Below are 12300 nucleotides of genomic sequence, written 5' to 3' on the forward strand. Positions count from 1 at the left end.
GACTAGCACCAATTCACACAGAGACCACAAAGAGCATGAGACAGAGGACAGCTTTCCCTCCGGCCCGAGGTCTATGCTGGGATGTGGCTGGATTATGTTTTGGGGGGAGTCTATAATAACCCCCCCCCCCTCAGCCAGCTCTGGAAGGTTCTGGGTTGCATCAGGGGGAGGTGCCATGGTCACATCTGGCCTCCAAGCTCTTCCCCCGGCTGCAATGTCACTTGGAGCCGTAAGCAGCGGGGAGGAGGCGCTGCAGCCCCAGTAACAGCGGCAGGGGCCGGAGCAGTCAGAGCCGCGGAGCAGCAGCGCGGGTCTGCAGCCCAGTCGGTGCGCCGGAGCCGGAGGGGCCGAGCGGGGCGCACGCGGGCACCGGGGGGGCTGGTGCAGGGGACCCCAGAGGCGGGCGGAGGACGCAGCATGGCCCCGCTCGGCGGCGGCAGCAGCAGCAGCAGCAGCAGCCCGGCCGCCGCCGCCTCCTCTCCTCGCAGCCTGGCTCCTGCCTCTGCGCTTCTCCGCGCGTAAGCGGCCCCGTCTCGCCAGGTGCCCGCAGGGAGGCGCAGGCAGGGAGCGCGCCAGCCGCCCCGCCCCGGGGCCCGGAGCTGCGGCCACTTGTTGAGCCACCCGGGGTCCCTCGGCCCTGCGCCTCCCGCTGCGGCGCTCCGGGCACCGCGGTTCCCCCGGGGAGCTCCGGCTGCGCGCGGCTGGAAGGGCCCCCGCCATGGCCAAGGACCCGCTGAAGCCCCGGCTCTGCCACATGATCAAGGGGGAGAGCGGCTACGGCTTCCACCTGCACGGCGAGAAGGGCAAGAGCGGCCAGTTCATCCGCAAAGTGGAGCCCGGCTCCCCGGCCGAGGCGGCGGCGCTGCGCGCTGGGGACCGGGTGGTGGAGGTGAACGGGGTGAACGTGGAGAAGGAGACGCACCACCAGGTCTGCAGGGCTGCCGGGGGGGGCTCCCGCCGTGGGTGTGTGGGTCTGGGGCGGGGGGGGGGCGCGGGCAGTCGGTCTGGCTGGGGCGGGGATGGTCTGTTTGCCCGTGGGTGGGTGCTGGGCAGGGGGTTCCTGAGGACGGTCTGTCTGTGGGAATTGGGGATGGTCCGTTTGTCCGTGGGTGGGTGCTGGGCAGAGGGTTCCTGTGGACGGTCTGTCTGTCTGTGGGAATTGGGGATGGTCTGTTTGCCCGTGGGTGGGTGCTGGGCAGAGGGTTCCTGTGGACGGTCTGTCTGTCTGTGGGAATTGGGGATGGTCCGTTTGCCCGTGGGTGGGTGCTTGGGCAGAGGGTTCCTGTGGATGGTCGGTCTGTCTGTGGGAATTGGGGATGGTCTGTTTGCCCGTGGGTGGGTGCTTGGGCAGAGGGTTCCTGTGGATGGTCGGTCTGTCTGTGGGAATTGGGGATGGTCTGTTTGCCCGTGGGTGGGTGCTGGGGTGAGGGGCTGCACATGGACAGATGGGCTGTCGGTGGGCCCTGGAACAGAGTCTAACTCGTATTGGATCCCTCTGTCTGTCCCACTCAAGAGCTGGAACAAGAGGGACCGCCAGGTGACAGTTAATGTGGGGCTGAGCAGTCCAGCTGTTTGCTAGTGGGTTTCAGCTGGAAGTTGGGCGTGGGGAAGCCAGAGTGACATGGAAAGTTTTTGTTAATAATCCTTAGCACCTGCTTTTCATCTGCTGTGTCTGTGTCGCCTGCTGGTGGAATGAGGTGCCCTGATGTTGGGTCATTAACTTGTTTCCTGTAATTCCAATGGTTCACATGCCCCCTGCTGCCCCCACTTTTTATGTATTTGTATTCAGAGAGGTTAAAGTCAGGAAAGTCCTATCAAGTCGCATCTAACCCACCTCCTCCCCTGCCAGTGCAGGATTGTTCCCTACAATATATTTCCTAGTGCTGTGTCCAGTCTAGCAACAAGGCTTTTTATTTAGCTATCAAATGCAGAGCCCTACACTAGCAGCTTTGAATTGGGTTGCCCAGGTGTTGTTTTTCTTCTGGGGATCTGTCAGTGGCCAGTTTGGGCACTAAAACTGCTTGTGTATTTACGATAAGACTCTGAGTAGCTTTCCCATTCTCTGCTGGATTTCCCAGGGAAATTTCCAAGTGAAGCTAGCGTGATGGAAAGAGTCTCTCTCTTTGGGTGATGGTCCCTGGACCACAAGGTGGATAGAGTAATTCACACGGAGATAAGCAGTTGATTGGGGGTAAGATCCCTGTTGGGACAAGGACCAGAACTCTAAGCCTGCTGAGTCTTTCCTTGACTCTTCAAATGGAGCATGGAGCCTGCTACATATGCCTGAAACCTCCCTACTTTACCCTGCTCCCCTGGCTCCTTGGAAGGTGTCTTCAGGAATGTGCTAAAGTTGGGGGCCGGGGGTGGGCGGCGAAGCTAGTAGGGTGATCCTCCCTCTGAATGTTTGTTTAAAAGCTTCCCTTTGCCAGATGACCAGCAGTAGATTAAAAAAATTTAAGATGATGATGTTAAGAAAAAGTGAACGGTACAGAGTTTAAGCATAGAAGTTTCTGGTTATCAGGAAATAACATACAGATTATCGTGGGTGCAACGTTTGGTTTAAGATTGGGTGGCATAAGGAATACATAATCTGCAATATCCCCAATTGTATTACAGTAAAATAGGTTCCCACACAGTCCTAGGCCTGCTCTACACAGCAACATTATCTTACCGTGCTGGGGCATCCGGTGTACCCTAGTAAGTTTCAACGACACAGTGTGTTATAGCATGGTTGGTCTTGTCTGTATGGACGACATCTAACTGCGCAATAATCGTGTTATGTCCCTGCCAAGGCCAGGCAAAGTAGGAAAGAGCAAAGGGTGTTATGACATGGTCAGGGCATTGCTGTGACATAGTCAGACACTGAGTTGTAGGTGAACAGATTCCAGCAGAAAGTAGCTTCTGAGGATAGGACAAGAAGCAATAGTCTTAAATTGCAGCAAGGGCAGTTTAGGTTGGACATTAGGAAAAACTTCCGTTGACAAATAAATTATCCAGGGATGTCGTGGAATCTCCGTCATTGGAGGTTTTTAAGAGGAGGTTAGATAAGCCCCTGTCAGGAATGGTCTAGATAATACTGCCTCCTGCCTTGAGTGCAGGGGACTGGACTAGATGACCTCTCAAGGTCCCTTCCAGTCCTATGATTCTGAGCATGGTACTGGGAATCGGGTGACCTGGGGTCTATTTCTGATTCTGCCACTGACTCACTTTTTGACCATGGGCAAGTCACTTCTCCTTGCTGTGTTTCTGTTACGCCCTGTGCAGTCAGTAATGCTTACTGACCTGTGTAAAGTACCTCGGCATCTACTGATGCAAAGACTGTATAAATGCTCACAATAATTATTATCACATAATTTATACTTGAATTCACTACAATTTACTTTGGAAAAATAATGGCCAGAAACAAGCAGCTTCTAGCCGGAAGTGGAGATCTCTTTGCTTTTCAAGAGCCTGGTGCTTTCGAGTCCCATTTGGGCAGTTCCTTTGTCTATCTGTCTAGTTTTCAGGGCACTGCAGGGTTGAATATTTTAGTAGCTTAGAGCATATGGCAGGCGCCTCCTGTAATAATTTCTGCGGGCAGCATGGTGATCTGTTGTCTGCATGCTTCATGGAACCAACAGCACTTTGGAAGTAGTGGGTCTCAGTTTTTAGTTGTCAACAGTGGGTCCTAAAGATATGGAATGACTGACTGATTTGCTGAGAGATACAGAGCCATCCCCAGGTGTGCTGCAAGCAGTGATAACGCCATTAAAGTGCTGTGTAACTGAAACCCAGCCAGGACCTGGCTTTTATTGTTTGGTCGTTAATTAAGCCAATGCTGTGGACCTGAGCACTCTCTGCAAAAGGTAACACTTGCCCCTCCAGTTATATTTGGAATGGAGTCAGGGTACATCTATTGCTCTGTTCTAATTGCTGAGTGGATGAGGGTGTTCTTATTACCTACAGAGCGGTGTTTCGCGCCAGAAAATTGTGAAGACTTTATATACTAAAATCTGATGTGACAATGAAGGCTGATTCAACATTGCTGAGGCATCAATTTCATGTATGAAATGTGTGGGCTTTTCGGTTGTGTAGGTCAAGTGAAACTAGAGACATTTCATCCTCTCCACATTTTCTTCTAAGCAAGGCATAATTAACCTCTGGAACTCATTGCTACAGGGTATTACTAACGCAGATAGCTTAGCATGTGCCGAGAAGGATTCAACATTTATATGACCCAAGTTAGCATTTGCAGTCACATTAGCTGGGATAACGTTACAAAGGGCTGGGCTACCAACCCTCATACTTCAAAACAATAAGCTGGTAATTTTCTCGCAGTCAGGAGAAAACTTCCTTCATGACAAAGTGCTGAAAAATGATGTACATTGTGGGAATGTTACACGATATGTATTGGCTTCTGTTGATGACAGGATATTGGACTTGGTGAATGGTTGGTCGGATCCTGCTTGGCTTTTCCTGTTCTCTTAGGGACATCAGCCTTGGAGCTAATAACCGGTTTACGCCTGCATCTGAAATGCCAGTAGCAAAGAGCCTTTTGCAAAGGAGGGTTCCCCTGTTTGTTCATAATTTTGTTGCATGCTCAGGAAGCAGAAGCTGTTGACATTTGATTGTATTTATTTGTTCCTCCGTTGTTTTTCTAACTGTAGATTAAAGCAAGCAGAAAGAGCAAACATAGGAAGTAGGTTCAAGGTGCTTTGCTCCTGTCTTCATTGCAAAATTGCAGCCTGCTTCCCAGTGTTTGTGGGACGGGCAACTTAACATGTGCTCGCCCTGCTGTGTTGACTAACACAGGTTAAAATCCTAGTGTAGACAAGGCAAGTTGTAATTGTAACACCTGATAATTGGTTAAGCCTGGGTGTCCTCTAGCCCCCGCCCTCCTTAGCTAACACCGGCCATGCTAATATGGGCAGAGAGAGGAACCTCCTAGATCAGAGGTACTCAGTTATTTTTTGTCAAGGTCCAGATTTCTTGGTCAAGATCCAGACGCCAGAGATACATTTTTCACACCACAATAACAATAACGATAATAAGTAAATAAATGAAAAGATTTTGCGGTCGGTTCAAAAGCGTCTGGCAGTCCGGATTTGGCCGCCTGTTGAGTCCCCCTCTCCTCGGTGTTTAGACCCCAGGTTGAGGTTGCAGCGGTGTCAGCTGGAGTAGCCTCTTTTGAGCTGTAAACTGAGGAATCATTGGAAAAGGGACATAGACTGTCACCGTGGAATGTCATTTTAACAGAGCCCGTTTAGAACTGCCCTTCTGCAAGGAGGGCTAAGTGTGGGGGAGGTCGCCATGGCAAACATCACCATTGGAGCCCTGGTGACCGGGCATCACTACACCCCCTTGTGAGCCTTTCCAGCCTTTCTCTTCTTTGCAGGGGCACTTCAACATGTTACTGAAGGTTGCATAATTACACAGATGCATAATAAGCCAAGTCTGTTTGTTAGGCCTTCTATAAGGCACGTGCATAGACTGCAGACATGGAGCGATTGCTTTCAGTGCTCACGCTGCTAGCCCATCGTTGTGGGGGTGGGTAGTAGGGGTGGCTGCCTGTGAATGCTGTCCTTGACACCAGGAACAGCTTCTTTGGCTGGGCACGTAATGATGAGCAGAAGTGAGAGGATGTTTCTTTTCCTGATTTTTCATGTGCTCTCTAGTTATAACGATGCTGAGGCAGACGTGAGGTCTCTGAGGTGGTTGAAGCCTCTCCCTGAGGAAGGGGTGAGAGCCCTGTTGTTTGAGATGTTTAAATCTAGACTGGGCAAAGTTCTAGAAACTGTGTTATAGGGAACAATCCCAACTAGGTCTTGGGGAGAGAAACCAGCGGAATAATAGGTCACTTACACCTCTAACATCTGGAGTCTGTTGCTCTTCACCACATTCACGTTAGGTAGGTAACTATTATAACCCTAGTTTTACAGATAAGGGAACGGGAGTGCAGTGCTTTGCCCAAGTCCTCCTAGACCATCAGTGTCAGAGCTTAGATTAGAAACCAGAGCACTTGGATTGTAGTCCCCTGTTGTCTGCTAGACCAGTGCATAGCTTTCTTTTGGAAGCGGCTGTCTGGTGGGGCTCAGATTTCAAGGTGAAAGGCCCGGTGGGGCAGAGTGGCTATTGAGAGTTTGAAGGTCAAGTGGAATCTTTCACCACAAGGTCCTTGGTTCCCGTCTAGTCCAGGTTGGGAGTGAGTGGAAGTGACTGCCCAGGTAATGGTGGTTTAGTGACACTCACTGACCTGTGGTCTCAGGGTATGTCTACATTATGGAGACTGTAGCATAGACGCAGCCTACACTGACAGATGGGTTTTTTTTCTGTCGGTGTAGGAACCCCACCTCCCTGAATGACATTAGCTACATCAGTAGAAACTTCTTCTGTTGACATAGCTGTATCTACGCTGTGGGTTATGTCGGCATAGGGATGTCAGTCAGGGGTGTGGTTTTCTCCCCGTATCTTCACCATATCTTTCTAGAGAAGACCAGGCCTCAGTCCCATCACTGAATGCCTGCAGAAACCCCAGTCACAATGAGCACCATGTGGGTCTCTTTTGCTGTCGGTCTCGGCAGTGAGCGAGTGGACCACAGAGGATGTTTACTTGTGTGTGCGGTCGAGAGACACTGCTGGGGAAGGGGGTGTGAGGAAGTGTACCTGAATGCTGCTCGGGGGGGACCTGTTCTCTGGCTGAGCAGAGGGCTCGCACCTCTCACCAACACTGAACTCCCTATGAAAAAAGCTGTAAGGTGTGACACAATCTGACCGTTCAGAACAGCCATCTCGCCCCATTAGAGCGTTAACTCCTTAATTGCTGGGCTCTGGCTCTGTGCTGCAGTGGAGCACAGTACCTTTCGGCCATCTGCCATTCTGTCTGACCTGCACTGTACAGAGCATCTGTCACACTCGGACGAAAGGTCACCCTGGAGCCCGTGCATTGGGCAGCACAGAAGCACTTACGATACAGTGGATTTTTTGGACAGGAAAATATTTCCTTTGAGCTTGGCTGTGGTGACAGAGTTCTGCCACCCCTGTAGTTATTAAGGTGCTTCCCTCTGCTGGCTATTAATTGTGTTACAATAGTGCCCAGAGGCCCTACGCAGGATCCCATTGGGCTGGGTGTGGTACAAACGCAGAGCAGAAGACTGATCTTGTCCCCAAGTGATCTGTCTACAGTCCCCTCAACTCTCATGCAAAGAGTAGTGCTGAGTGTTTAAAAATCACAAGTCCGGCCTAAAAAATCATGAGATTTTTTTTAAAGAACTTTGTGTTCTTCTAGGGTGACCAGATGTCTCGATTTTATAGGGACAGTCCCGTTTTTTGGGTCTTTTTCTTATATAAGCTCCTATTACCCCCCACTCCCTGTCCCAATTTTTCACACTTGCTGTCTGGTCACCCTATGTTCTTCTTAATTTGCCTTCTGCTTTCTGAACCTTTTGGGTGCACTTGGCCAATGCTTCCTTGTCTTTTCTCTGCATCCAGAAGGGCTGAAACTTTGTGAATGAAAGCTGATCTTCTCATGGTATCCGTTACCTCTGGGAGCTGAGGCTTTAAGATAAACTGCACGGACCATGCAGGGCAGTGAGAACCCTGCTGATAACAGTGATAATGCCATCTTCTCAACCAGGATTGGATGGGGGCTGGCCAGACCCTGCCCCCTAATTCCACACCAGCCAGCAGATCAGCTGGAGTGGCACCTCCCCATGCTTTGCCTGCCACGCCGTCTCTCTGTCACTAATTCTATCTCTGGACAAGCTCATGTGCACTGTCCCGGCTTCTCCAGTTTCTCTGAGCAGCTGAGTCTGATGAAGTGTCTAAGCAGATCTGAAAGGGAGCAGCAGAGATTTTCTGGGGATTGATTGGGTAGCTCCTCCTCAGGCTGGCTCCTTGTTATGGATGGGAGCCCCGGCCGTGCTGCCTCCAGATACGAGACCATGCAGAGAGTGACATGATTTTTTGATGCGCAGCGGATTCGCTGGTGCAGGGACAAGCAGCTGTGTCTGCAGTCTATACATTTCTCATCGGGCTGTTTTCCGTTTGTGGATGCAGGTTCTGTGACCTGGCCTGGGGTATGCTAGGTAATTGAGCAATGGGGTTGTTTGTCACTTGTAACCTTGGTGATTGTAACATGTCCTGTACCCTGATCAGAACAACTGAAGCTGCAGGCCATAGGTAGGTTAAACATTAATTGGTAGTGAATCTGAAGGTGGAAGGCAATTTGGGTGAAAATGATCATGAAATGATACATGTCCTGATTCTAAGGGAAGGAAGGAGTGAGAGCAGCAGAATAAGGACAGCGGAGTTAAAAAAAAAAAAAAGCAGACTTTAACAAACTCCGAGAACAGGTCGGTAATGTTCCCTGGGAAGAAACCATAAGGGGAAGAAGGAGTTCAGCAGAGCCGGCAGTTTCTCAGGGAGAGTCTATTAAAGGCACAACTGCAAACTATCCCGATGTGAAGGAAGTATAGGAAGAGGCCAATATGGTTTCATCAGGGTCTCTTTAATGACCTGGAACTCAAGTGGAAGCATGGACAACCTGCTAAAGAGGAGTACACAAGAACAGCACAAGCATGTAGGGACAAACTCAGAAACACCTATCAAGGGACATAAAAGGCAATAAGAAGAAGCTCTTTATATACATTAGAGCAAGAGAAAGACAAAGGAAAGTGGAGGACCTCTACTTAGTTGGGAAAGAGAGCTAATAACTGATGACATCAAGAAGGCTGAGGTGTTTAATGCCTGTTTTGTTTCAGTCGTTACTAACAAGGCTAATGGTGACCAGATATGCAAGGCAATTAACGTTAACAACAGAGGGGAAGAAATGCGAGCCAAACTAGGGAAAGAACAGGTTAAAGAATATTTAGATAAGTTAGATGTATTCAAGTCGGCACAGGGCCTGATGGAATTCATCTTAGAGTATTTAAAGAACTAGCCGAAGCAATCTCAGAATCATTAGTAATTATCTTTGACAAAGGATGAGGTCCCAGAGGAGTGGAGAAAGGTTACTATGGTTGCCCATCTTTAAAAAGGGGAACAAGGAGGAGCCAGAGAATTATAGACTGGTCATCTTAACTTCGAAACCTGGAAAGAAACTGGAACAAATTATTTAAAAAATCAATTTGGAAGCCCCTGGAGGATAATGGGATTCTATGGAATAGCTAGCATGGATTTGTCAAGAACAAAATGCCAGACCAGGGTTACTGGCCTGGTGGATAGGAGGGAGGCAGTATACATGATAGAACTTGATTTTTTAGCAATGCTTTTGACACAGTCCCACATAACGTTCTCATAAACAAACTAGGGAAGTGTGGGAGGGCGTAACTAGATGGGTCTCGCAAGGGTCAGTCCTGGGTCTGGTAGTAGTCAATATTTTCATTAATGACTTGAATAACGGAGTGGAGAGAGTGCTTATAAAATGTGCAGATGACACCAAGCTGGGAGGGGTTGCAAGCACTCGGGAGGACAAGATTAGAACTCGAAATGACCTTGACAAATCGGGGAACTGGTCTGAATTCAGCAAGATGAAATTCAATAAAGATAAGGGCAAATTACTTCACTTAGGAAGGACAAATCAAATGCACAACCACAAAATGGGGACTAACTGGCTAGGTGATCATACTGTTCAAAAGGATCTGGGGGTTATAAGCATCCGGAGCCCGGACTGCTTCGCTCCAGCTGGAGGGCAAGTTTCCCAGCAATATCCTTGCCCCTCCTGCCCTAAACAGGAGACCCCGGTAGAAGGTCAAGTGATGTTCAGTCTATAAGAGTCTGTCCTCTGAGATCACCACACAGGGACCAGCTGATAGCTGTTTGGATGGCTTTGTCGGGTGGAGTCTTGTCTGCCCCTATCTATGAACTTATCTGGCCCCGTCACCATAGTATTCGAGCACTTCACAGGCATCAGTGTATTTATCCTTCCCCCGTGAGGAGGGCAGAGCTGTTACCCCATTGTACAGGTGGCAGAGCTGAGGTACAGAGAGACTCGCCCAAGGGCATAGGGGAGGCTGTGGCAGAGCCAGGAGTAGAAACTAGGTCCCAAGCATCCCGTTCCCACCTCCAACCTGTCCTTCCTCTCACTAGCTTGGCCGGATGCCACCATCTCCTTTCATCAGATCCCTCAGTTTAAAGAACAAAACCCAGCCAGACCCCGCCCCCCCAAACCATCTCCTGACAGCAATTCATTCCCTACTGACCTGAGCTGGAATCTGAGCAGGGATTTAGGGGTGACGGACCCCAGATCCTATCCTCAGCCCCTTTAGCTGTCATTTGCTTTCCTCAGCTCTGTTGTCTGGTAGCACAAAGCCAGGATGAAGGCACAGAATCAGATCATTTCTTTCATAAATATATGTGTGTGGGGGAGAGAATCAAATATTTCAGCACCCTGGGGAATATGAGAGAGAGAGAGGGGTGTGTGTGTGTGTGTGTGTGTGGGGGGGGGTTATCAGTTCCTAGGAAAGATTCTCGTTATAAGAGTGCTGAGACCCTGTCCTTGCGGAGCGGCTGCATCGGGGAGAGTGGCCTGGGGGTTGTGGATCATGTAGTTTGGTTTGCAGTTGCCTGGCTAAATCTCTCTTCTCCTTTCTGTTCCCTTCCAGGTGGTGCAGCGCATCAAAGCAATGGAGTCTGAGACCCGCCTGCTGGTGGTGGATAAGGAGACGGACGAGTACCTGTGCAGCCTGCGGCTGACGTGCACTGAGGAGATGGTGCACGCCGGGATCCCCGTGAACTCCAACACGTCGCCAGCCAAATCGCCTGGCAGCGACAACGGAGACGTTTGGAAACCGCAGCTGGATCTGAGCGGCGGGAGCCTCCGGAGTCACTCGTCGCACAGCTTCACCTCAGAGAGCGGGAAGAAGGTAAATGCACAGGGATAAAGAGCCTGGGGCGGGGGCGCTCTAGTGGGATGGCTCTGGTCCAACTGGTGCTTCTGCAGATGGCTATTGAGTGAAGTTCCCCGCTGTTTTCTTGCAGCCTTGTGTTACCCTGGCCTCTGCCCAGCTACCGCCAGATGTGCATCAAGTTGTGCTTAGCAGGGAAATAACAAAACCCTGTTGAGAGCTGTGTTGGGCCCATGTGCCGGGGAAGTGGCTGCCTGGGAGACCCCTTGCACCCAGGGCAGCCGCTTTCCCGTCTGCAGAAATTCTGTGCGCTTCATCAGCCATTTGGAAAAAATTGTGCGGCTGGGGGAGGAGCTGGGGAGGAGCTGGGAAGGACCCCCCCCCCCGGCCCGCTGGGCTTTGTGCTGTCTCCTTTCTCTGAACAGTGCGCGATCTCCCCTCAAACCCGGGGAAAGCTATTGCCGCTTGAAGCTACGTTACCTCCTGCTGGGTACTGTGGTCCCAGGGGCCGTGGAGGAACATAGGCAGGAGCTGGCAGCGCAGTAACTGGCCCAGCCAAGCTGTCTGGGGAGGGTGGAAGGGAGCTTGCAGGGAGATGTAGGGTTAGCTGCCTTTGGAGGGCTGATTACTCACAGAACCATGGCCGCCTGCTGCACTCTGCCCTCCTTATCCCAACTTCTCTGCTACCTCCTCTACCCTGCAGACTGCAGCGGAACATGTAGGGACCCTGGGCATCTAATGAAGCCATGAGGCTCATGATGAGTTTCTCCCCCTCCTTGTATTTCCATGCGGGGGAGGGGAGGGAACCCTGGGGGCTATTGCGATCCTGTTTCTGTTTAAACAGGGAGGGAATTAGCCACTTTACAAGCTGCACAGTTCTTGCCTCGTTAGATCTTCGGCAAAGGTTCTTTTATTAACTCTGTGAAGAGGGACAGAATTCGAGGTGGAAAATGTGTGGTTTCCAGGGCCGCGGTGTTTCGTGGCAGCGGTATGGGCTTGCGCTCCGTGAGAGGCAGGAGGGATTCATTCCAGGCTGCCCTTGCTCACTTGGGATGTTGGCAGAAGCAGCACAGGGATGTTGCGTGTTATTGAGCTGATTGTTTTATGACCCATCCATGGGCTGTAGTTCCCCCAGGACTTCTAATTGCAAACATCCCTGCCCCAGCTGGGAAACCCCTTCTCACAGCTCGGCTCAGTCACTGAACGATGAAACCACCCCCTGTTTGTTAGTGACTGAAGGTCACAACCGTCTGATGACTGTGTGGTGGGTCTTTGTCCTGTCCCCTTGGCAGCAGACAGCCCGAGATCTGAATGGATCACAGAGCTTGAATGCTCAGATTTTAGGTGTGGTCTCTCCAGGCCAGCCTGGGGGTTCACTGGGGCACCGGATGTGCAAATCTTGTCCTGTGGCTGAGCAGCAGGTTTCACGTTCCAGGGCCCTTCTGATCAGCCCTCAAGTCTGCGTAGTTTTTTTTTT

At 50.9% G+C, this 12300-nt stretch overlaps 1 protein-coding gene across 2 annotated transcripts in view; it reads left to right on the top strand.

Moving 5' to 3' along the window:
- Positions 1-262: 262 nt before the first annotated feature.
- Positions 263-12300, top strand: part of SLC9A3R2 (SLC9A3 regulator 2) — a 96701-nt gene continuing 84663 nt past the window's right edge. The window contains exons 1-2 of one of the 2 annotated variants that reach the window (XM_044979092.1): positions 263-928; positions 10581-10841. In XM_044979092.1, coding sequence (XP_044835027.1) covers positions 719-928; positions 10581-10841 — 471 coding nt within the window. In that variant the 5' untranslated portion in view covers positions 263-718. Of the gene's footprint in view, positions 929-1443; positions 1538-10580; positions 10842-12300 lie in introns of those variants that run through there. The other variant, XM_044979093.1, reaches the window with a different exon arrangement.

Source organism: Mauremys mutica, chromosome 11 (assembly GCF_020497125.1).
Source record: "Mauremys mutica isolate MM-2020 ecotype Southern chromosome 11, ASM2049712v1, whole genome shotgun sequence".
NCBI classification, from domain to species: domain Eukaryota; kingdom Metazoa; phylum Chordata; order Testudines; family Geoemydidae; genus Mauremys; species Mauremys mutica.